The 25,837-nt window shown below is 37.9% G+C and overlaps 2 protein-coding genes and 1 long non-coding RNA gene across 3 annotated transcripts; all 3 read right to left on the bottom strand.

The window, feature by feature from the left end:
- Window positions 1–583: 583 nt before the first annotated feature.
- Window positions 584–1,373, bottom strand: LOC121737493 (UMP-CMP kinase-like). Its single transcript, XM_042129179.1, has one exon. The coding sequence runs from the start codon at window positions 1,269–1,271 to the stop codon at window positions 633–635; it is 639 nt and encodes a 212-aa protein (XP_041985113.1). The 5' UTR covers window positions 1,272–1,373; the 3' UTR covers window positions 584–632.
- A 6,078-nt stretch (window positions 1,374–7,451) lies between these two features.
- On the bottom strand, window positions 7,452–9,108 carry LOC121736917. The gene is made up of 4 exons (XR_006037081.1): window positions 8,828–9,108; window positions 8,133–8,182; window positions 7,756–7,820; window positions 7,452–7,522 (listed from the first exon to the last, which is right to left on the bottom strand). It is a non-coding gene; the product is annotated as an uncharacterized LOC121736917 (long non-coding RNA).
- Window positions 9,109–9,291: 183 nt separating this feature from the next.
- On the bottom strand, window positions 9,292–22,713 carry LOC121736916 (translation elongation factor 2). Its single transcript, XM_042128383.1, has 15 exons — window positions 22,570–22,713; window positions 22,023–22,237; window positions 21,477–21,670; window positions 19,956–20,153; window positions 19,329–19,464; window positions 18,581–18,803; window positions 17,690–17,836; window positions 16,845–17,006; window positions 16,018–16,182; window positions 12,844–13,035; window positions 11,958–12,137; window positions 11,516–11,805; window positions 11,046–11,148; window positions 10,141–10,398; window positions 9,292–9,669 (listed from the first exon to the last, which is right to left on the bottom strand). The coding sequence occupies exons 1-15, from the start codon at window positions 22,570–22,572 to the stop codon at window positions 9,601–9,603; spliced, it is 2,535 nt and encodes an 844-aa protein (XP_041984317.1). The 5' UTR covers window positions 22,573–22,713; the 3' UTR covers window positions 9,292–9,600.
- Between the last annotated feature and the right edge of the window lie 3,124 nt (window positions 22,714–25,837).

The following is a 25,837-nucleotide window of genomic DNA, read 5'->3' as shown; positions in this document are numbered from 1 at the left end:
TGCCAGGCGTCCGGATAAAACCGGACACAGTCAGGCTTTTTCCTTGCGTGTCCGGCCAAAATCAAAGGGAGTCTGGCTTTTGTAGAGCCTTAAAACACAAATTAGACAGTTTTCCTCCTATTGAGATGTAAATAAACTGTATTAATAAATTATCAGAAAATTTGTATGGTGTACACGAGCTGCCGAACGTATTTCTATATTAAAAGTTTTGATTGTAAGTACTCGAAAGTAACTCTTTTTTGTACTAATGTCTGGCCAAGGTGACTGCTTTGTCCGGTTTTTTGGTTGAGCAACCAGGGGTGTGAGGCCAAAATCTTTTCGTTTTCGCTTTGTTATAGAATCACCAATGAAAATGTATGGAATTGACATAAGCGTTCGTTAATATGACGTTGACGTTCGACTCGTCTTATGTCAATTCCATACATTTTGATCGGTGATTCTATAACGAAGCAAAAACGAAACAGTTTCGGCTAAATGACCTGGCAACCCTAGCTATAGGCAATAGCTAAGCTAATCTGCTGTATATATTTGTAATGTGCAATAGGTAACACTCAATAATCTAATCTCTTAATATTACAGTAGCACTCACACTTTGAACTTATTTCTAGGATTTAAATTTCACATCAAACTATTTAACTTGATCCATTTTGTTTGATTGCATCAAATACCTTTTTAACCTCCTCGAACACTCGCTCCGGGGGGAACTCCCCGTTGATTCTTCTAACCATGTCCTGCTTGTCGTAATGTTGGATGATGGGCATGGTGTCGTTGATGTACGTCTTGAACCTCTTCTGCAGGCTCTCGATGTTGTCGTCGGAGCGGCCGCTGCCCGAGGCGCCTCGGTTCAGACATCTATCTGTACATAAGTCTCGACTGCACTCGAAGAAAAGAACGAACAGTACCTTCGTCTTGTCCGACATGACGCGCTCCCAGCCGTCCAAGTTGTCCTTGTTACGTGGGAAGCCGTCGATCAGAAATCGGCTTTTGCCTGACTTCTGCATGGCTTTGTGGAGGAGGGAGCACGTAACCTCTACTGGCACGATTTCTCCGTTGCGAATCTTCTCCTCGATCATCTCGCCGTACTCCGAGCCGGGCCTCTGTCGCTCCTCTCGCAGTAGATCACCGGCCGACAGGTGCACGAAACCATATTCTTTGGAAATTAAGGAGCACTGGGTTCCCTTGCCGGCACCTGGCGCGCCCAGCACGAAAACCACTTCGGGTAGCATTCTTCTTATGTAATGTGACAATGGGCGCAACAACCTATCCCACATTAAGTGGTAAAACTGATTACTTGTGAGTTAATTTAATTGGTTTTATAAAACATGCGCTGTGCGCAAAACTGGACAACCTTGAAAGATTCGATTTGATAAAAATGACAGCATGTGTCATTCCACATGTGACATTTTATGAGCTGTCAAATGTTTTTTGAATAGACTACGGTCACTATTCGGAGCGTGCGAAGTGGGTGGAGGGGGTAAAGAAAGCGATTGCCGCGCTTGCCGTGGCAAAAATATGCAACCAAACTGAGCCCAGTTAGTAGTCAAACAAACTTGTCAATCTTGTTTTTGTATCGTAGACTGCAAAAATAACAGCTAAAATAGGTAGTCAGTATACAAATTTAATGTTTTTCCTAAATCCACTAGGAAATTAGATCAGATAGCTGCTGTAAAAATGAAAAAGTATGTGATTCGATATAATCTAAAATTGCATTATCAGTCAAGTCAATTTTATTTGAGTTGCATTTTATAAAGATATTAATTGAGTACCTAACAATTGTTTTAGTGTTGATGAATGATGGATCACCATGTTCTCCAAAACCTGACGACAAAACTTGCAGTGATAGTTTCATAGAATACCTATTTCATTTAAATCCAAAGTATCAGGTGGAAGAAATAGTGACTCACAAATGACGATAAACCAGATACTACATCTCGGTTTAACTGATATTTTAAAAGCTGGAGATAGAGTTTTGAATGATAAAAGTTTTTCAAGTAAGCAAGTTTTAGATGAAAGGGGTAAAAAAGTTAAAATTATTATGTCCCCATTTTGAGCAAAACAAAACAAGTACTCTCAAGAGGAAACCGAAAGGACTTATGATATTGCTCGAGTAAGAATCCATATTGAAGTGATTGAAACTCATTGATTGAAAGTGTATTAATGCAAAGACTCAGAAACATGAAGAATGTTTGCAGTGTTTTAGTAAATTTATAGACTCCGATTTTCTTCAAGAGTTTTAAAAAATAAATAAAAACAAGATTTTTAAAAACATTTTTTTTTTTTTCAAGTATAAAGTATTGCTTGTATTTTTGTTACTGATTAAAGCAGCAATATGTTTGCACTTGCCGCTCTGGTTATAAACGCAGCTGCATTTTACTCCAGCAACAACCCGATCATTATTATCTATCTGTAAGGATGAATAAAAATGTTTAGACTTGCTTTATCTAAATGCTTAGTTACGTTTTTGGTTGGTTCATTACTTACGTTTGAACTTGTTTTATAGGGCGCTAAAGTCACCGATATTCAACGAATTATAATGGCTCGTACTAAATAACATTGCCATTAGTTCTTAGCACTTCTACATCCCTTACATGTCCTGCTAACACCAATTTATTTCCTTTTAGCATAGATTGGGCCTTGAAACTTATTGAGTGTTTTACACTCTCAAAACCATTTTTTTTGATTTTTTATGATTATATTCATTTGCCACAAGTAGTTTTTAATTAAATCTAACCCAAATACCATTAATTTTTTTTCTAAATATATTTTATTTGCTATAATATTTACAAAATAAACAAACTCTTGTTGTTTATTTTTTGACACATGACCCTAAAACTTCGTTTGAAATATGTCACTACTGACGTGCACGTTCCGAATAGCAATATGACATAATATTGCTATACTGTGCTACGCCGCTACGGTCATGATGTCATGTCAGACGCTAAAATTATGCTAATTATTATTATAATCTATTAGGGCCAATTCACACCGGATCGGCAGCGGCGCGAAGAGGCGCGGCGAGGCCGGCAGCGGCGCGAAGAGGAGCGGCGAGGTGCGGCGAGGCCGGCAGAGGCGGCTCGCGTCGCCGCGGGCGGCCGCTTGTGGACGCTGGCGGCCACGCGCTACCTCCAGAGCGCCGCACAGTGGATCGAAAATCGAGTTTTATAGACATAGGAACTTGAATTTCCAGATGTAATTTTTTTGGGCTGAAATATGTTCTCCTAGTTGTTATTACATAATAAAATGTAAAAAGACTCATCTACGTGTAGGGAGTACATAATAAGAGAGTAATAATTTTTTAAAGAAATTTTAGTATGGAGCCGACATGAAAAATGAGCATAATATCTCTGGAATCGCATGGTTGGCCGTTATATCCTCACACACTATTATAGTACTAATTATTATTACTCACATTTTGGCATATTTTGTATTACGGCACCATTTGTACTTCACTTTGGTTAATTAAAAACTGTCCATTGGTACTTTATTTTAGTTAATTAAAAACTTAATTCAAATAGAAAGAAGAAAGAAATTGTTATGGTGATATAATGTATCAACCCTCTCTTTTTCCAGTGTCCCCAGTACTCCCCAGTAACAATTTAAAACTTCCAACTGAATTAAATTAAATTGTCTGGAACTATTGTTAAATGATCCGTGTTCTTTACTTTCATAAAAAAATTGTAACTCCCTTATTATTACACGTAGCTGCGTCTTTTTACATTTTATAATGTAATAAGGAGACTAGGAGACCATAATATTTCAGCCTAAAAAAATGACATCTGGAAATTCAAGTTCTTATGTCTATGATACTCGATTTTCGATCCACTGTGCACCACGCGTCCGTCCGCGGAAAGTGCTCGCGGCACCTCGCGACGCCTCGAGGCGCCTCGCGACGACGCGTGCGGTCGCGGAAGCCGCGAGCACTTTCCGCCGACGGTCGCGCGGCCACCCGCGGCGCCTCGAGCCCTTTTTGAAGTTTTCAATCGATACTAGTAGTTATAAATATGTAAATAAAGTTTAAAATTATTTCACACTAAAAGTGCTCTTCGTGCCGCTGCCGATCCGGTGTGGATTGGGCCTTAGGGAAATAGTAAAGAGCGTGTGACCACATTTTGAGGGGCCTCGGAGAATTACTCTTTTCAACTACAGTTCGACAAGGCTTTATATGAACGTGGCGAGAAAAGGAACTAAACGCTTCTATCATACAAAAACGTCATTTTGACAGTTCTCCTTTACCAGCAGCGCTCCCGTCAATGTCACCTGCGTTCATATATTTGATCATTTCTATCGGTCCGTCCGTATATCACAGCAACATTTGTAAATTTTGTTCTAACTGCATATTAATCAAATCAAATCAAATCAAAATTGTTTTATTTCTGAATAAATTTAAAATAAATGTTTTCAGAAAGTCCTACATGATGCCTACCACCGGTTCGGGAACTAACCCGGCGAGAAGAACCGGCGTAAGAAACTCGCACGGGGCCCACTTTTTTACCAAAAAAAGTGAGAAAAAATTAATCTTTTAAAATAAAGTTTACAATTTTGTAACTAAATATTATATACAATATCCACATACATAATTGTAAGTCCTATAATAATGAAGAAGTAGCCTTGCAAGAAGCCATCCTACTCCCAAGGTGTGCCATCGTTTATGAAATCATTGACCTTATAATAGGCTTTGGCACACAAACGTTCTTTAACTACTTTTTTAAATTTATTAATGGAAAGATTTTGAACGTTTTCTGGGATTTTGTTGTAAAGGCGTATACATTGACCTTTAAAAGATTTACTGACTTTACTAAGTCTGATCACCGGCATATCTAGCTTGTGCTTATTTCTAGTATTCCTAGAGTGAATGTCACTTTTAACTTTAAATTTACTTATATTTTTTCTAACATATATTACATTATCCAAAATGTATTGAGAAGCAACAGTTAGAATAATAATATATATAATATCTCCTAAATAGGGAGGCACGGAATATATAACACTAAAGGAAGGGGCATAGCAACTAAGTTTCATTGAAACTGCTGTCGCCAAACTCACACAGTAACATTTTACGCACACAAAAGAAATAACCAATCATAAAGAGATTTCTTTTTTAAATACAATGTCGTAAAAACAACCCTAACACTTTCCACAACCACGCCCACATGCCCTTTCCTGTAGTGTTATATATTCCGTGTGGGGAGGCTTACGCCAAAAGAAGAACTGCATGATCCATACTAATATTATAAATGCGAAAGTATCTCTGTCTGTCTGTCTGTCTGTCTTGCTTTCACGCCAAAACTACTGAACCGATTGCAATGAAATTTTGTACACAGTTATTCTAGAGTCTGAGAAAGGACATAGGCTACATTTTGATGTGGGAAAATATCTTATTTCCATGAAAATATCGATGAAAATGAATTCGCATTGCGCCAATGATATTCTATGTTACTAACGTAACTAGATTGGAAGTTTACGGTAGCAACGCGTTGCCACTTCGAAGATGCCTGCAGGCATATCTCACATACATAATGACATAACGAATATATGACTTGACATTGTCTTTTGAACAAAAAAGTGGTTACTCATTTCTGAGAATCTTTTGTAAGACATTGCTACTCTAGTATTTTAGAAACTCATTGCATTGCGCGTGGCCAGCGCTCATCCCGGGGGTCCTGGGTTCGAGTCCCGCAGGCGGAACAAAAAGTTTTCAATGTTCCTGGGTCTTGGATGTGTATTAAAATAAAATTTCAAAAATCTTTTATGTATAATACTAGCTGTTGCCCGCGACTTCGTCCGCGTGGACTTCAGTTTATAGCGCGCGATGTCAACAAAATTGGTGTCAAAAGCTTTTATAAAAAAAACCCTGGTACCCCTTAAATCAATACAGCTGTGCAGTGTGCACACAATAAGTATTTCATTTTTTTATATTAAACTTTATATTTTATGGAAATGACAGACATACAGAGATACTTTTGGCGTTTGGCGTGAAAGCGAGACTGACAGACAGACAGAGATACTTTCGCATTTATAATATTAGTATAGATTATGTGCACACTGCACAGCTGTTTTTGGGTATTTTGATTAATTAAGGGCCGCGCTACACTGGAATGGCAGCGGCGAGGCGAGCGCTTTCAGCGCTGCCAGTCCGGTGTAGCGCGGCCCTAAGAGGGGTACCACTTACCAGGGTTTTAAAAAGTTTTTAAATTTGACACAAATTTTGTTGACACCGCGCGCTATAAACTAAAGTCCACGCGGACGAAGTCGCGGGCAACAGCTAGTATTTCATAAACCAATCCAGCACGAGAATCTATTATAGCAGTGGTACTCAACCTTTTTTTTATACGGGCCACAAACACGTTTTGTGGTCTTGGTGTCTTGGGTGAGGGCCGCAACCAAGAATCTTATAATATTATCAGTTAGCACTTATCACATGCTTATCACTAAGCTTCTTGGCCGCAACTAACATTTTTAGCGTCAATTTATACTAGTGCAGAGTCGAAGCGTATCGTGAAGCGCCACGTGAGCCGTGTCATTTAAAAAACCATTGTATCTCCCTCAAATTACACTTTTACCCCCTTATTAATAAACGTTGTATAAGCTTTGAATAGTTATACAATGTTTTGTCTTCTACAATCCAATTAAAAATGTCACTTGTGTGACAGGAACAAAACACTGCATAACTATTCTAAGCTTATACAATGTTTATTAATAAGGGGGTAGAAGTTTAGAAGGTTCTACACTGAACAAAACCATCTTAATTTTCCACGTAGAACAAGCCGATAGGCTTCGCCTTTGAATAGTCTGTGAATTGAAAAAAAAGTAGGGGCCGTCAACCTTTTTTAAAGGTGTATTAATTGCGGATTACACGGCTGCCGCGTCTTATGGGTTTTTTAACGTGTGGCGTATGACACGTGAGCCGTGTCATTTAAAAGCGATTGTATCTCCCTCAAATTACACTTTAGAAGGTTCTACTCCGTACAAAACAGTCATAATAATACCCTATTCTGAATCCTGTTTGTGGTATATCATATTATTATCATAATATGACGCTTCATTACAAAATAAACGCAACTTTCAAAAAGGTTGGTGTACCCTATTCTATAAAAAAATCTTACAATATCCAGAAACGAAGGCTACGAGATTAAGATGGTTTCGTTCAGAGTAGAACCTAAACTATTGTAACTAGTGTAATTTGAGGGAGATACAATCGTTTTCTAAATGACACGGCTACCGTGTCATAACGCCACACGTTGAAAACGTTAGAGCTACATAATACATCGCGTCCAGGTGCCTACGCGCGTAAAACGCTTGCAACGAGCGGGTCTCTCGACTCGCCCCCAAAACGCGCGAGTCGAGATACTTGAGTGCCCGGTCACCGGTGCCATTACAGCGTCCAGTACTACGCTCGAGTCCTTTGCGTTTATAATAAAAACTAAAATTTGGGTATAATTGTTATTTATTGAACAAACAACACAACGTTAAATAACATTAAATAATCAACATAACCTTGTCAATGTCATATCTTCCTTCAGTCCTGAAACAAAAAAAAATGCTCATTAATAATTTGCAAAAAGTCAAAACTTATAAGTACAGCAATATGTTTCATCAGGCCTGTTGAGCTTGTACCAAACATCATAAAGGCATCAAGGTTGAAAGAGTTGTCATCATAGGAATTTTAATTATTTTTATACATTTTCAATGAGAGTTTAATAAAATATTTTTGGGAAGACAATTCATATTTTCACGAATGGTAAATTTTAAACTTACCACTTATGTATGAATTTGTTTTCGTTGTCATTCGTTGTCTCTAGCTGTTGCCGCGTCAGTTCTTTCTGAAAAATGAAATAGCCATGTTAAAAACCAATTTCGTATATAGTATTGTAAAATATATAATAAAATATAGCTTCAGGCCTGTTGAGCTTCACCGACATCATAATGGCATCAGGGTGAGAGGTTGTCATCATTTTAATACTATATATATACAGACTAGATGCATTCTTCGTGGATGAAATAATATTTTATTTCATCCATGAAGTATTCAATCAAGAATCAGAATTTACATTGTCCCACGCCTTGTCCTTTGTAAAACAATAATCCAGATAGTCAAAACTAAGCCTAAGACCAATAAATAAAAATAAAATTACCTAAAGGGCATGATGCTAACTCCAGGCAGAGAGAGTTGGCACTTGGTAAGCTGCAAAAGAAAAAGTTATGAAATACTGATACTTTAACTACAACAGTATATTGTAAGGAAGTTATGGAATCAGGGTAAAATATAATTTTGTCCTCATGACTTCAGAACAGGTCTGTGGTTGATCATCATTTGAGAATAAAGGCTAAAGCAACTACATAATATTATTTAGAAAAAATACCAAGGAAATATGAAATAAAATAATACAACAACCACCAGATATTTACAGCTTACATTGACCATGTCAATTCGTATTCCATTTTCTATTTAACAATGCTAATTATAATAGAAAGATATAAGGGTGCAATTAAAGCTTCCTGGCAAAATTTTTCCAGGGCTTAGGTATCATTAGGAGAGTCCATTTAACAAAAAAAAAATTTTTTTATTAAATATTTTATCCCATTTAAAATCGTTGCAGAACGGTCACTCGCGGCGCGGGGGAATGAGCGGGGGTGACGCGGGGAAGACGCGACGTGTTCGTTAATTGTAGTGTTTGTAGGATAACTTTCGGAAGCTATTTCTCAACATTTTAGTACCGAGTGCTTATAAAAGAAAAAATACGTGTATTTTTATTTTTTACAATGATCAATGTATCAAAATTTGGCAGAAAGGTTTAATGGCACCCTGTATTTTAATAAAAATAATTACCTGACTGCATGCGAAGGAATCCACTGTTGTATCAATGAGAACATTCCAGGCAGTAGTTTTCAATTTGTTACAGTCCTGTAAAGAAAAAAGCAGTGAATAACTGTTGCACTAACTAGAGTAGTATCTCTTAAATATAAATCTTAAATCAGGTAAAAGTTATTGTTTTTCCTCATGACTTCAGAACAGGTCTGTGGTTTGATCATCATTTGAAATTGTAACTAACATGACATGACAAACTTGACATTCATATAAGTGTTAAAATTACCTAAAATTCCGTGAGATTTAAGGATTCTTACCTATAAAAATGCTTTGCTGCATGATACATCCTCATCTGCAAAAGAAATACAAAGATCAGCAACCTATTTAGTTTTTTAAAAACGTGAAAAAAAAAAAACAAACAACATTTACTAACCTGTTTCCAAACATAATGGTTCTGCTATCCAAGGAAATGAAAACCATACGAGTACAATAGAAAAATTATAATTTAAAAATTAATTACAGTAAAATATAATAATGTCCTGCCTTCCCGACTACATATAACAAACAAATGTATGCGAAGGGATTTTTAAACCATAATTAAATACAGGATGTTTGTTGAATTTTAGTTTTGCGTCGCCTAGAGTACCTGTACGTATGTAACGTTCCCTAACGTGTGTTGCAGTAAATTAAAAACATTAATACAATAATAAACAAAAATATAATTGTATAATGCGTGAGGCGCTTTGTTGGTACATTTTATATTACATAATATAATATTGCATTAGCTATGGCGTTTACAATTTGTCCAAGTATTGAGTTAGATCTGGGAGACCCTCCTTCAGCCCCTTTCGTTTTCTCGTGTCCTGTAAAAGACAGAAACATTTAAAAATAACTTTTTTATTAATTCTTATAGCTATGGAACATGTTTTCACATTAATTGTAATTAAATTGTATCGCACACGCCGTAGCTAGCAGTACCGGGACATAAGGATAGAGGTCCTCTGCAGCGTTCAGACGCGCGCGACAGTCGCTCTACTTCCGCATGAGCCGCCGCTCTCACGGCGAACGCCGCGCCGCCGAAGCGACGCGACGCGCGCTAAAGCACGACACGGTATGCAGAAGAACTTTTATACACAACAATAACTTAGCTTACTTAACGCCCTTACTTTAAAGTGAGAGTAGCTATGACTTGAATATTGATTTTTTTACAAGCAAACGGGTCACCTTGCCATCGCAAGCAACTACCGTCGCCCATGGACACTCGCAACATTAGAAGAGCTGCAGATGCGTTGCCATCCTTTAAGTATACATGTGAAATAACTTTCAGGACTCACCTGTACAACAACGTAGGGCTTGGAGCCGGGCTCGCACGGGTCACCAGGCAGCACCTGCCAGTGGTCGAACACGCACTGCGGGAACGCCTGCCCGCCGGTGTTGGAGCGCAGGTCGGCGGTGAAGCCGAACGACTCGTTGACGGGCAGGTACGCCTTAACCACGAACATCGGCGTGCCGGCCACTTGCGACTCCTCGAACACGTGACCACGACGTCTGTTCAGCACACCGTAGATACCTCCCACGGCGATCTCAGGACACTGCGAGTAGTGATTATATTAGTATCATAGCTCTTATAACACTTTTCAACCTAGTCATGACAATTGAAAATATTTTTTAAACTATTTTCAATTATCTTATTGCAAATTTAAGTGTAAATGAAACTGTAAAATATACATGCAAATCTGTAGATGTTTTTGCATTTTCATTTTGTAAAATAATAAAACCAGTAGGCAGATTAATTCAATCTGACTCAGTCCACAGATTTCATTTCAGTCATGCATGGTTCTTGGAGATACCAATTGTAGGTTTGTTAAAATTTTGCACGAGTGTTAGTTCCCCTATTCAGGCAAGGAGTATGTTTGGGTGTCAATGCCGAAACTTAAAGAACTGATATTCTACCACCGCTCGGAAAAGCGACCTGGCGTGAGCAGCCAAGCCACTAGGAATAGCAGTGGCCTGCGTAAACAAGTGTGAAAATCTACAAAAACATGCAGTCTCATTTTGATAGCGGTATGTTAAGTGAATATCTAAAGTCACTATCTAAAGTATCTAGTGATTACAAAATTGATAAAACGATTGTTTAGATTGCGTATGTCTTTAGCGTGTCACTAAATAGATTTTCATCCTTATTTTAGTAGTAAATTCTCATAACTAATAAGAAGAAAGCATAAGATTAGTATCTAACCTGGATTTCGCAAAGGTACACTGGCTCCATAAGTCTGGGCGCGGCGGTCAACAGACAAGCGTACAGACATCTCCTGGTCGTTGGAATGATTTGTCCACCACCTCTGCAAGATAACATTTTCTTATTAATATTATGCACCTCCCAAATCCAAATATATGTGCCTCAAGAACAGTTAAACTTTATTGCACAATATTATCTTGTATATTTTAGTAGAAAAAACTGCACAGTAGTCTCAATTAGTTTACATATTTACAGACTGCCACTATACAGGCTAATTCTGGTCGGTACCCACAATTAGCCTAACAATCCTGCATCGCGCTATCGAAGTTTGGAGAACGGCAAGATAATATTATAATATACAACATCTGCAATGACGTCAGTGGGCTTCTGCCAGCATGCTGTCTCGCTCGGTTGGAAGACCTTTTTCGGCCGCCACGTTAAACAGTATATTAGTCAACAATACTACAAACCTGTGGATGGCGTCTGTGTGTAGCGTCACGTCGTAGATGTTGAAGCGGACACCTCGGAGGTTCTCCTCGGCCATCACACCCTCCTTGGCGGCCCACTGGAAGCCGGCTACCACGGAGTCCTTGATCTCGTTGAGGTACTGCACTCCCTTGGAGCAGTCCACGAGAATGTTGGGGCCAGTACCCTCGGGGCCGAAGCACCAGATCTTACGCGCCTCGGTGACGTCGTACTCGTACTTTTCAGTCAGGTAGCGGGCACGGGTCTTGAAGTCGTCACGGGGGTTCACGCGGCCCTATTTACACGGGTTTTATTACCGTTAATGTCACACAATACACACAGACTTTTTGCATCATATAGAAAACTTTTTGTGCTTTAATGTAAGATTTTTTGTAACATTTACAATGTAGCCATTTAAGATCTTCTGATCATGAGTAACATTTTTACCTCGTCAATGTCCTCGGCCAGACCGTCAGGCATGGGCTGGGCCTTCATGAAGAGACGGTTGTGCTTGTTGGGCGACTTGGACAGACACATCTGGTCGGACTCCTCGGCGACTGTCTCACGGTACGACACGACGGGGTCGGATTTCTTAATTGGAATGCAAGCGTGGTCTTCTTCTAAGTCCTGTTGCACAAGAGAAATTACGATTAATAAGTGAATCTGCATTTTAAAGTTTTACTTAAATTCAGCGGTGCGCTGAATTGGTAAATAGGCTCAAATAATAAGTTCTTATAATATCTAAATTGTAGAGTTAGGGCGAGAATGTTGCGTGCGATATATCTCTGATACAATCCTATGACAGTACAAATACGGCATGGAACATAATCTTATATCTTTAAAACGAGCAATTCTTGTATATATATATATATATATATATATATATATATATATATATATATATATATATATATATATATATATATCCATTTAGTATATAGGGGGTTTCGGGTGCGATAAATCGATCTAGCTAGGAATAATTTTCAGAAAATGTCTTTTTATTCGTGTTTTATCGATAATCGATACACTGAAAAATATGACTCTTCCTGACATCTATTGGCGAATAATAATACTATTTTGTTAGCAACTAATTGTTTTAACGACCAGCACATGGCGTTATTAAGTAACACGAAGTCAATGAGTGTTTGCTATACCGAGCAAAGCTCGGTCATCCAGGTACTATTGTTATTAGTTATTACAGCCAGAATACTGACATGGCGTAAATTTTAAACAGATTCAACCAAACATTCAGCGTCGAATGTTTCGCTGATGTGCCAAGTTTTAAGACAAGTAATCTATTCCATGAGGTGTTACAGGTTTCTCTAGTTAGTACCTTAAGACAAATCTCAAGATGGAGCTCTCCGGCGCCAGCGACGATGTGCTCGCCCGACTCCTCGTTGATGCACTGCACCATGGGGTCGGACTTGGCCAGACGCTTCAGACCCTCCACCAGCTTGGGCAGGTCGGCGGGGTTCTTAGGCTCGACCGCCACGCGCACGACGGGCGACACGCTGAACTTCATCACCTGGAAATTGAGATATAAATGAGTTTCAAAAGTACCATCGAAGAAATTGATTCATAAGACAGATGGCAGACCTACCTATTTTGGTCGCGTTTTGTCAGCTGACAGATGGCATTTAATTAAGTTGACATAATTCGACCAAATCACGTAGGTCTGTCAACTGGCTCTGAATCAACTTCTCTGATAGTACCTAATGTCAGAGACTTAATTCATAATATTGTATATAAACTTGTGTAAACTGTCATATAGTGTATATGCAAGAATGAAATTAATAGGCTACTTGACCTCATTTTTTTCTTTATGCTAATCGCTTCATAATCATTCATTATTACAAAAAAAACTAATATTTTAATATTTTACACAGTAGAAACCCATAAAAATGTTAACTGAAAAATATGCCTTATAAATAGCGCCGAAAACACTGTCCGCCATAGTGTGACGTCATACGTTTTGTATTTTAAGCTCTCTTTATTGAACATTTTTTTAATATGCTAAATGTACGCGTCTAAAAGTGCCCAAAAATTATAAAACAAATAATAAATTAGAAACCATTAGTAATTTTTGGCCATTTCATTTCCCGTCTACAATAAATGGAGATAATTTATTTGAATTATTCAAGAAAAAATATTTTACAAATCTTTCTAGGCTTATTTTTATTATTTATGTACACATAAACTTACATACAGGGTGCAATTTAACCTTCCTGCCAAATTTGGATATATTTCTTCGTACGTACGTATTTCGAGACGTATATCTTCTTTTATAATCACTCAGTACTAAAATTTTGAGAAATAGCCTCCGAAAGTTATCCTACCAAACACCACAAAACATGGACACATGCGCGGCCCGGCCCGCCCCGTCCTTCCATTGACATTCTTGCAGTGACGGATTAAGACTACTTGATGCCCTAAGTAATCCATGCCTGTGGACCCCCCTATACGTATCTCAACTAGAATCGGTCTTTGAACCTTTACTCTTCTGGTGCCTCCTCAGACGTGATGCCATAAGCAATTGCTTAATTCGATTAAGGGCTAATCTGTCACTGCATTCTTGTTATTATCATAAGTTGCGAATTTCCCCTTCATACTTTGACGGACTTAGGACCGTCAAATGTAAAGGACGTAGACAGGTATGTTTAGAATAAAATTAATTGATACACATCAAAAGAATGGAAAATTACAACTTTTTAATTACGAAAAATAAGCACTTTTACATTTAGGCGTATTTATAAAATTCAAGTAACTTATGTACACACTATAACTAATTAAAAATCAAAACAACCCACCTCTAAATCTTATTTACTTCCATCTTGTCTACACTTAACAAAGTTCAAACTGCAATCCGTTTTGCTCTAAGCAGAGTCTAGCGCGTTTTGCACATTGTCTTTAAGACTTTAAAAGTTTGTTAAGCACAACTTTGTCACTTTCAACCTCGTCAGAGGCATGTCTTCGAGGCTGGCTAGGCGTGTGCAGGTGTTGCGAAGTGCGAACTGTCCATAATCCGAGTCTTTGATTGTTTTGCGATTCAGATTCAGGGTACAGCTGCTGCATTCGAGAATCATCAATCAGCTGTTACGAAGACGAGGAAGACTTTCTTAAGACACTAATTAAATCGCGAGGGCCGGGGGGCAGTGACAAACAAAATAACTACGTGTTAGCTATACAGCTACGCGCGTGGTACCTACTAAACGGTCGCCGGCGACCGGCGGGCCTCCCGCCCGCCTCCCACCCCGCGCGTCACCTCCGCTTTACCCCTACGCATAAGTCATAACCGTTCTTCCAATTGGATGGCGCGATGAACTAGCGGTCGCAATATCGTAATTATTATGAACTTATGAAGTGACCATTGTGCATCAATTTTTTTTGGGATAAAATGTTATTGTAAAAAAATTAGCACCCTATTTTTTTGGTTTAATGGACTCGCCTAATGATACTTATGCCCCAAAAAAATTTGGCAGGTAGGTTCAATTGCACCCTGTATAACGAGCGCGATAAATAAAAGACATTAAATTACGAATAGAATGACGTCACATCCAATTCGGAAGTACCGCAAAAGCGTTTTCGTCAGTACAAAGCCTATTTTCATAAAATTATATTTTCAAATCGACTTTGTGTATCACTCATAAGCTTTTATTTGATGATAAGGGTGAAATACGGTTTCCCAGGCCAAGTTCTACTAGAAATATGTATTTGTTCAATGAAATTGAATATAGGTCAAGAAGCCTATTTTGTTAGCATTTAGAGTCACTTCTGAGAAACTTATTTTTAGATAAACACATTCAAGACTTGCAAGGATAAGTGCTTTGTTTATATTATGATTTAAAGTGACACCATTACTTCTTTATATACTTTATTTTACTGAAATGTGTCATTCATTTATGGGGTCACATACTACAGAATGTGCAACCAATTCCGGAATGGCAGATGCTGTAAGTCCACTTTGACACCCAGAAACTTACACAAGTAACTGGCAACACTTGGGACTAGCTGATAACATATTTACATTGATACGGGCGCCAGCTATGTGACACAATTACATTGTTACAATGGTGTTTCAATGTCACTTACGCCAGCTGTGTATAATAATAAGCTTTTTTTATCATCCCTTAGTTTTTTCATTTTTTTTTTCTTTCTAATATATTATTATATGTTTTTAATCTATACAAGGGCCGCCTATGGTGGTAAGAGCCTCCTCCAAATTTTGGAATTTTTCCAGTCTCGAGCCAGTCTCGTCCATAGGACTCCAGCTACTATGATGATATTCAAAATCAAAATTGTTTTATTTCTGAATAAATTTTCAGAATGTCCTACATGATGCCTACCACCAGTTCGGGAACTAACCCCCGGCGAGAAGATTGTCTTAGCTGTGTATAAAGGTAAATTAAAAACTCTTTAAATTTACAAGAACATAAGTGTGCTGTTAAATACTGCATTAATAGACACACATACCCCTGTAGAACCCCCAGAAATAAAAATAAAATCTTACCTTCATGTTGTGTGCGTTCTTGAAGGTGGTGATGGTACCAGTCTTTACGAGGAACTGGTCCACACCGACCAGACCACAGATGTTACCGGACGGGACATCCTCGATGGCCTCCACGTAACGACCCATCATGAGGATGGTTCTCTGGATGGTCTTCTCGTACAGATCCTAGAAAAAAAACTTTGTTTTTATTTTATATCTGCTGCTGTAAAAAAATAGAATTGTTATTTTCTCTTTTAATTTGTATCGCACACGCCGTAGCTAGCAGTACCGGGACATAAGGATAGAGGTCCTCTGCAGCGTTTAGACGCGCGCGACAGTCACTCTACTTCCGCATGAGTCGCCGCTCTCACGGCGAACGCCGCGCCGCCGAAGCGACGCGACGCGCGCTAAAGCACGACACGGTATGCAGAAGAAGTACTTGTTATAAATGATTAAATAACTTTCAGGATTACATGTCACACCTGTCCTTGAAAGAGAGAGGATGTATTAGATTTTTTAACAAAAATAACCAAATATAATGTACTATCAGAGAAGTTGATTCCCATACAAATCGGGGACCTAAGTAGTTTGGTTGCGTTACGTCAAACCCAGCTGATAGATCACAATTATTAACAATGAATTGACATATCCGACCAAATAACGTTGGTCTGTCAATTGCATAGGAATCAACTTCCTCAATGATACATATTTGTAAGTACAATTACGGTCGCCCTAGATGCCGCAACAACAGATTTTAGTGTTGAAGCATTTATCTACTTCTATCATCTTAAAGAGTGTCTTCATAAAATCCTGACCCTAAAATAATGTCATTGGAAGTTTTTTCATACCTCTTTCTTGCCAGGCTGGAAGTTGGGTCCCATGATGCGGGCTTTCTGTCCAGTGACGACCTTGCCGGAGAACACACGACCGAAGGCGTAGAAACGACCCTTGTCGGATGTCGGCACCATCTTGCTCACGTACATCATCAGTGGGGCTTCAGGGTCGCACATCTGTAATATTAACAATATATTATTTGAGACTACTGATAAAATACTTCTTTATTAATTTGTAAATAGACTAGCAGGACCTAGCTCAACAGTTTTACATTATTTCAAAATGTATAAGTTATCAACTTTGAGCCCCATTCTCGTAACATTATGTACACCGTCAAAATTATGTTTGTTCCGCGCGATGTTGTATTCACAAACGATCGAGCATTAACAAGTAGAAAAGTGCACAGAGTGAAAGAACAACCAACCTTATTGGCATACCTGTCGTATTTTGGTGTACACCTATGAAACATACGCCAATCGAAAGAGAAGATGTTCACACACAACAAATACTTTTTGACAAAATGTTGTAAATAATATACTTTGAGTTATTTCAGTTTGAAAATGTAAAATATATAACATTTTAGATACAACCTAAAATATTTCAAAAAGTATAACATTTACGACATTTTGTGAGAGTATTTGTTGTTTGTAATTATTTTCTCTATCGATTGGCGAATGTTTCATAGGTGTACACCAAAATACGACATTTTAAGTACTAGAAACTTATTAGGTATGCCACGCTCCATATAAAAAGGTTCGAACTCTTTTCATATTTTTTAATTACGCGTGTAATGTCTTTTAACATCTCTACATAGATTTATGAACTTTGATATACAGGTTTAACAAATAAGACTGCTTGCCTTGATACCCATTGCGGCTTCGTCATCATGGGGTCCCTCGTACAACATCTCCATACGGTACTTCTGGGCCACCACGGGGGAGGGCAAGTGAATGGCAATCATCTGAAGCAGAGCCTCGCCGGCGGGCAACCACGAGCGCATCACTACCTGTATAATAAAAAAAAGGGTTTTAGTTACATCTTGTCTATAATACAAGGTATGGTACAATCTTTTGTTAAAAATCGTAGTTGTCATTACTATCATACACAATCATTGCTATTATGCATTCCTTTCTCTATAAAAAAACTATGATTATGTTTGAAGACAACATAAAATATACTTTTTAGAAACAAAAGATTTTTTTAAATATGATAAAAACTCTTCCTATTCTTGTCTAAGGAAATATAAGTGAAAAGAATCTTGTATCATTTATTTATGGGGTCAAATACGATATTAGTATACAACCAATTCCTAAATGACGTATGCTGTAAGTCCACTTTGACACCCAGAAACTCAGGAAAAAGTAGCTGGCAACACTTGGGACTAGGGTTCTACTGCTAACACCGATCTTATTTCTATAGCTATGTTTAAAAACTGTACACTGGGATTCTCAGCGACCGTATACTTTTTACGGCGAACTTATGTAAGGGCTTATGCCCTTTCGGCCACCCTTAGACTGGCCATAGACGGACCGCAAGTTGCAGTCGGGACAGACAGCTTGGAGCGACTGTTGAAATTTGCACTAACCGCTCAAGAACTGCTCGAGCGGTTTGTGTATTGTGGATATCAATTTAGTATGAAAACTGTAGATCGCCGTGCGGCGACCGCATCTCGCCTGGAAGATGCAGTCTGTCTATGGCCAGCCTTGCTGTGCTATGATAAAAGTATATTTTAATTAAACAGTTTATTCACCTTAAGTAGGGCTTTGCCGTCCTTGTCAGCATCTTCGTGCTTGATGGTGACACCAATCTTCTTGAGGAGGTTCTCGATCTCATCCTTCTTGAAGTTCATGATAGCATCAAACACCTTGTAGATGGGGTCCAACACGTACATGCAGAAGGAACGCTTGTTGTCATTGTCCTTCTGCTTGGCCCACTTCTTGGTTTGTCCATTGAAGAAGTTTTCTCCCCAAAGTCTAGAATAATAGTATAGAAAAATAAGCAACAGAAAAGCTGCATATTATAAGTTGTTACAGTTGGAGAGCAGATGAAAATATCTTTGGACCTTTGGCATTTTTTCTCAATACGCGTTAAAAGCGAGATATCGATTTTTTTGTGCGCAAGACACGACTAAGAAAGGAAATGGAGAGAAATAAGTTGCAGATTTTCTACATGCACTATTGCCAAACATTGTAAGCTATGAATGTTATTATTTAAGAATTGAAATGTATCTCAATTTTTGTTGCCCAACATCCATGGGAATGCTGAACCAATCAGTGAAAGAGAATTCTCTTTCTGTCCCGGTCTGCCGCCGATGTAAAGTATGGATAACTTTCACCAGTATCAATGGGACAAAAAATAATAACTTTGAGCAAATACCATCTTATATTATTACCTGCATATTACTAGCATAGAAAAGATTTTCTTTTTTCTATTCAGAAATAGTAAGTTAAGATCTCTGTAGCTTTTTAACGCCTGGGATATTTTATAAAATGTCTCACCTGTTCATAAGCTTGACCAGGTCAATCTTGAATTTGTCGGCGTACATCTCGGAGAATTGTTTGAGGGTGAAGGCCCAGCCATGGAGACCGGAACCGAAACCTACTGAACCCTTGCTGGGGTCCACACGTACTTCACCTGTGTGACAGACAGTACATAAATGGAGCTACATGTTAGGCGCTTTGCAGACGACGGGGCGGGACGGGCTTTTTGTCCGCGAAGCAGCCGTCGACATGCCGCGCCACCAGTGCCGGTCGGGCACCTGCGGCGCGGTCTTATTGCCCGCCGTGTGCGTTGGTAATAATTATTCTCTTTGTGCTATCGTTCGCGGCAAAATTTACCGGCCGCCCGCCCTGTCATCTGCAAAGCGCAGTGACCGTCAGTCAGGTCAGTGACTGTCAGTCACCATTCTTAAATTAACTCCAACAAGATTCTAACATATCCTTTATTTTGGGCCTTTTCATAGGTTTCCGATAAGTGAGGTATTTACTCATTGGTTTTTAAAAAATGATGCTTAAAATATTATGAGTACATAAAAGATGGATGGATTTTCCGAGCTACAAAAGATCATCTGTCAAAAATAAATGAAAGTCAATGTACGGGATTAAAAAAATCAGAAGAATACATACCCATGGGGCCAGAGTCGTCAGAGTATGTGGCGATAATGACGTTGACGTTCTCAACAATACGTTGGAAGGTCTGGTAGAGCTCTTCCGACTCAAGCTGCAACTCGAGTAGAGCACGGTCCATCTTGTTCATGAACAGGATGGGCTTGATGCGCTCGGCAATAGCCTGACGCAGCACAGTCTCCGTCTGTACACACACACCTAGAAACAGACATGGTTGTTAATGGAATCAGGTGTTACTTGACGGACGTTGTTCATAGAGTCCACATCCTGAGGATGCTCCGGCGTTGGGGCGAAACGCGCGTCGAGGTTTTCAACCTGCATGGTGGTGAGGGGCCTTGCACGGATTTGCCAACATTATTGCTTGTGTGGTGGTGGTGTTTGCAGGTTGTTGCACGTGAGTATACGCATAGGCAGTGTGGGAGGAGGGAGGTGCTGTATGCATGCCTAAGCGTACACTCACTCATTTACTTAAAGGTTGAAGTATATTTCGCGGAATATTGCTAAAAATAAGAACAAACTAAATTTTAAGACATGGTAGTGTTAAGATTGAGACAAGTATTTTATTACCTACTAAGTTTTAATACAGGATAATTGAAAACTATGTAAAGGGTTAACAAAATATTAAAAAAAAACCTAGACGATTCATGATTCTTTGAAGTTAATTGCATAACATGGAAACAAGAACACTGCAGTAAATGTTAAATGTTGTCCTTGAAAATGCTATTCTGGTAAATGGTCATAAGCTCAATATTGAAGAATAATATTATAGTGGGGTTTTTATCTTTTCTCATTTTAAAATTGCACAATAATAATGCAATAATTGGTTAAATGTTTACCAACATCAAACATTGTCCTTGAAAGCTACTAAGCATAACCAACTGGGAAAAAATGTTCAATCTTAAGTTTCATATTTTATTTAAAAAATTATGAATTATTGTCATTGGTCTGATGTCATCAAGTCCATATTGATATAGATTATGATTTATGTTATCAAAAGTAACAGTAATTGGAGAGTATACAAGCAGCTGAATCATGTTACAAAGTTGTGAAAGTACTTTATATTTCACCTTTACCTGTTTATCTCAGTAACTGGAAAGTTTGTGATACAATAAAAATACAATTTTGCAAATAAAAATATTAAAGTAAAAGTGTTTTGCTAATATTCAATAAATTTTTATAGTTTTCATAACTAAGAATAATTGCACATTACTACAATAACGGGACTTTTAAAGCATCAAAAATGTTTAGTAATGTTGATGCAAGAAGCTATAATACTATTCAAGACTCAGCATATTAGACATAATATCACAATGTTATGACAGTTCGAATTGCACAACATTGTCTCCATGTGGCAAATAGCAATTTTATGGCTGATATAGCACCATTTATTGTTGGAGTGCATAACACCTCGATCGTGGGAATCGCAGACACAATAGATTTTCAATTGTTGTGCAACAGCCGGGTCCCTCTTGGGGATTGATGGGTTAAGTTTAATTTTGGCATAACATTAAAATAACTTACCGGAAACACAGTCCACAACCACGAGGGCTCCATCTGTTACACGGAGGGCAGCTGTCACCTCAGACGAGAAGTCAACGTGCCCGGGGGAGTCGATCAGGTTGATCAAGAAACCCTTCTGGCCCTTCTCGCACTGGTCAGGGTTTGTGATGAACACTAAGTCCTTGTCCTCAAGCTCAAAGTACATAGAGATGGCACTGAAAGTTATTACTAAGTTGTAGATTCCGTCTCGATAAAAAAGGGCTATAACTTATTGAGGTAACACTCAGATGGCCGTTCTGAAAATCTTCAATGATAATCAGTTTTTAATGGTAAGAACATTCATCATTTGAAGTGCATATATTGCACAATGATAGGAAATTGCAATGTCTTAGTTTGTATAACTAAAATTGCATTTTTATTTATGATGAAATTATAGCAAACTTGACAATATGTTGAGCCGGTAATAATTTTTAACACATGGGGTCAATGATTCATCATGGTCAATGTTAAACAATAACAAAGTTAAGGTCAAGTTATTGCAAGTATTGTGACAGAAATGGTACTCACGTGGACTTGATGGTGATGCACCTGTCCTGCTCATCCTTGCGGGTGTCGGTGAAGCGAGTCTCCCCGGCCCTGGCACCGGCGATGATACCGGCTTTCGACACGAGCGAGTCCGTGAGGGTCGACTTGCCGTGGTCTACGTGAGCGATGACGGACATGTTGCGGATGTTCCGCTTTTTGTCCATCATCCCACGGATCTCGTCCACCGTAAAATTCACCTGGACAAAAGACATAACCGTTTAACATCTTGAAAACATACGAAACTTTACACTTGCGGAAATCACAGCTGCGGCCGTCCGTACCACACATATTTGCGGTGCGGCCACTCATTTTTCCACGTTTTTAACTACACAACCGATTGAAATGTTCACATCACTTTCAGTTCGTGCACAACCGTGAAAACGTCATCGGACCACAAAAGAACACTGGCCCATTTCTAGCGAGTTTTATGTACTTTATTCGCACGGAATCTTTAAAATATATACGCGAAATTATCACACGATTACCCCGGAACACTTTTAAAAATACAAATGTTCAATTTTACACTTACCATATTGGATGGTTTTAGATTTTTCTTTCAATAAAATAACTACCATACGCCAGCGATGGCGTACGCGTGAAAAAGGACCCGAACTTCGGAGGCCGGATGTACTTGCCAGCCGTCAAATTGAAACTAGTCCATAGACAATTGGTGTTGCCATCTGCTACATGACATTGCCAACTTGTTGCCAACTCATTTCGGTCGCGGTGTTGACTGTTGTCTGTTGCGTTGGAACTTGGTGGTTGACTGCAAAAATCACTGACCTCCATTGTATAATGGAGGTCAGTGGCAAAAATTTAGACTATGCAAACAAAAATATATTAAAATAATTAATTTTATAAATCCATCATTAAATCTGTCTGTGATAGAGTGTTATCGAAAAATTATTAATAAAATATAAAAATATCTTGGCGGTTAGACTAATTTTAGGCGGTTTGACAAATCGAAATATTCGATATTTCGATTTGTCAAAACTCCAAACAGAACATAGTTCATGATATCGTACTATAGTTCTTTTTTTTTTTTTTTTCCTCTTGTTCCCCCTTACATGATAAGGGACAATTTCTACATTTCTTTATTTATTACATGTTCGTATTTTAGGCAGTTGTACATGTTTTATTTACTATTCCTTTTTATACATAACTTTTCCATCCTTGTCACAACTTTGCAATAAGTACTTATATTTAACATTTCTTGACATTTAATTTTACATTCAACTATTATTTTCTTTCGATATTATTTTTCATGTTTATCACAACTTTACTTTTACTTGTTTCATTTAAAATTGAGAGAGATTTAATACATTTAGTTTACATTATTTATTTGCTTATTTTTGATAAACTATAGTTCAAGTAATGAGAATCCGTAAACACACGTAAAAAGCTATGCAATTTTTGTAGCCAAATTATTAATTGATGTGACATTTTAGTACTAATGCCTTAAATAGCACGAATAAGGCATTATTAAACGTATAAATTATCTTTTTAGCTTACAAAAATACTGATTGAAAAGCCCAAAAAAACGTTGTTCAAAACTTACGTATTTAATGTTAAATCCACGTATTTGAAGCATTCTTTGGCCATTCTTATCGTTTATTATTTAGCGGAAGCACAAAACCTAACAATATCTAGCATTAAATGTTTACTAAAAACCTTTTATTATATGCCTCCTTTCACCTTTGTTATGTCATGGTAAGAAGGACATAACATTACACGCTTTTGACGATTATACACCGATACAAGCTGTTTTTATTATTCTGTGAATATAAGGCTCTCTCCTAGTAATAATATCTCAATTGTTCTCGTCACGTTCATAAGCAGCCTTGTCGAACTGTATTTCGATTTTCAATATGAACTGACCGTAATAAATAAATAGAGTCTGGCAGCTGGCTAGCGAAAGATGAGACTGGAAAAAGGCAGCAAATTAAAAGAATCGACGTATAATATAGCAACCCTGTCTACAGTTCGACAAGGCTTTATTTGAACGTGGGTGACATTGACGGGAGCGCTGCTGGTAAAGGAGAACTGTCAAACACATGTCAAAAATGACGTTTTTGCGTTTAGTTCACTGACCTCCATAATCCATTATTGTATATTGTATAATGGAGATCAGTGCGTTTAGTTCCTTTTCTCGCAACGTTCAAATAAAGCCTTGTCGAACTGTATAGCCGGAATAATAAAGTACCTTAGTTTTTAATTTTTAGGACTATTCGTAGTTCGTAGATTAAAGCACTTTTTCCACCTTACTAAATTTAGACGTCTAAATGATTCAGTATCTAAATTTGGTCAAGTGGAATAGCATTCCACTTGACTTTTAGTAACTAAATCATTTAGACGTCTAAATTTAGTAAAGTGGAATAAGTGCTTTAAAACTATCAGGGTTACTATAGATACCTACGTCGATTTTTTTAATTTGCCACCTTTTTCCAGTTTCATCTTTCGCTAGCCAGACTCTAACATCGGAGTTCGCACAAATATAAGCCGCCTTAAAACTACAAAAAATATATTTTGTTCTCGCTTCAGGAGCTACGATGCCACAGACAGACAGACAGACACGTGAATTTTTTTTACTCACTTTGGGGTTACCATAGTAAAAAAGTGTCCAAACATAATATTTTAGTGCTACTCGATACAAGATAGCGCTAGTAGTACCAAAACTCAACTTTTGTTATGATATTGATGTTATATTCGTCCAACAGATGGCAATGTCTTAAAAGTTGTGTTATCCAAATTAAATTATTTTACTGTCTATTTTCCTTTTTCCACAATGGAAAAAAATCCAAGATATAATATAGGTTTGATTTTAATTAATTAGCTAGTGTTCATATTACCCGATATATCGGTCCACTTTAAAATTAACGAATCCTCGTTTCACTGGTAGAGAAGTCCTAGGGTTGGGTTGCACTAACTAACTTTAACTATAACTGTTTGCTGTAAAGAGCGTAAATAAAGAAAATTATGCTAAAATATATTAAATATGACCGATCTCATGTCACGATTTATGTGACGTCACACCAAAAGCTAACATTAATTTTGCACGAGCAGATTTAAATGGTATGGAATAATGATACGTTAGTTATAATTCACGGCATTGATGATTACGGGCTGTCCACACAGTACATGAGAATGGCGGTACCTTGCAGAGAACTCTGGAGGAAAATCAACAACAAAGCTGACTACAAAATATAATACCGTTTTTTTTTAATAATCATTCGTAATCGACTTGTAATCGACTTTTACTTTCATAAAATATGTCTAAATTAAATCTTCATTTACTATAACAATGATACTGACACGTTTAGGAATTCCCACTCCTTAACCTAGTATTTAGGATCATGAAAATCGGTCTAGTATTTGCATGTTACGTCAGCAGTCGGCACATCTAGTCATCCTATCTATAATATAAAAATGAGTCGCTGAATTTGTTGCTAAGCGCAAAACTCGAGAACGGCTGAACGGATTGGGCTAATTTTAGTCTTTAAATATTCGTAGAAGTCCAGGGAAGGTTTTTAAGTGACATGAAGTTCACCGGGACAGCTAGTCTATAATATAAAAATGAGTCGCTGAATGCATAAACTTATAATGCACAGTATATTATAAGTTTATGGCTGAATGTGTTGCTAAGCGCAAAACTCGAGAACGGTTAGACCGATTTCGCTAATTCGTTTTTAAAAATATTCCTTAAAGTACGAGGATGGTTCTTATGGAGAGAAAAATTAAAAAAAATTAAATTTCCTGAAAAAGTCTAAAAACAACACTTTTCAATACTCCCATACAAA

Source organism: Aricia agestis, chromosome 20 (assembly GCF_905147365.1).
Source record: "Aricia agestis chromosome 20, ilAriAges1.1, whole genome shotgun sequence".
NCBI lineage: Eukaryota > Metazoa > Arthropoda > Insecta > Lepidoptera > Lycaenidae > Aricia > Aricia agestis.
This window is presented reverse-complemented; position numbering and strand designations above follow the sequence as displayed.

Excerpts from the sequence above, each read along its gene's own strand:
- LOC121736916 (XM_042128383.1), bottom strand. Across the intron at positions 16,183-16,844 it reads TCCAGCCTGGCAAGAAAGAG|GATCTGTACGAGAAGACCAT; the intron begins GTATGAAAAAAC and ends TTTTTTTTCTAG. Across the intron at positions 10,399-11,045 it reads TGTACCTTTGCGAAATCCAG|TGTCCTGAGATCGCCGTGGG; the intron begins GTTAGATACTAA and ends CACTACTCGCAG.
- LOC121737493 (XM_042129179.1), bottom strand. The coding sequence starts at position 1,271 with ATGTGGGATAGGTTGTTGCGCCCATTGTCACATTACATAAGAAGAATG.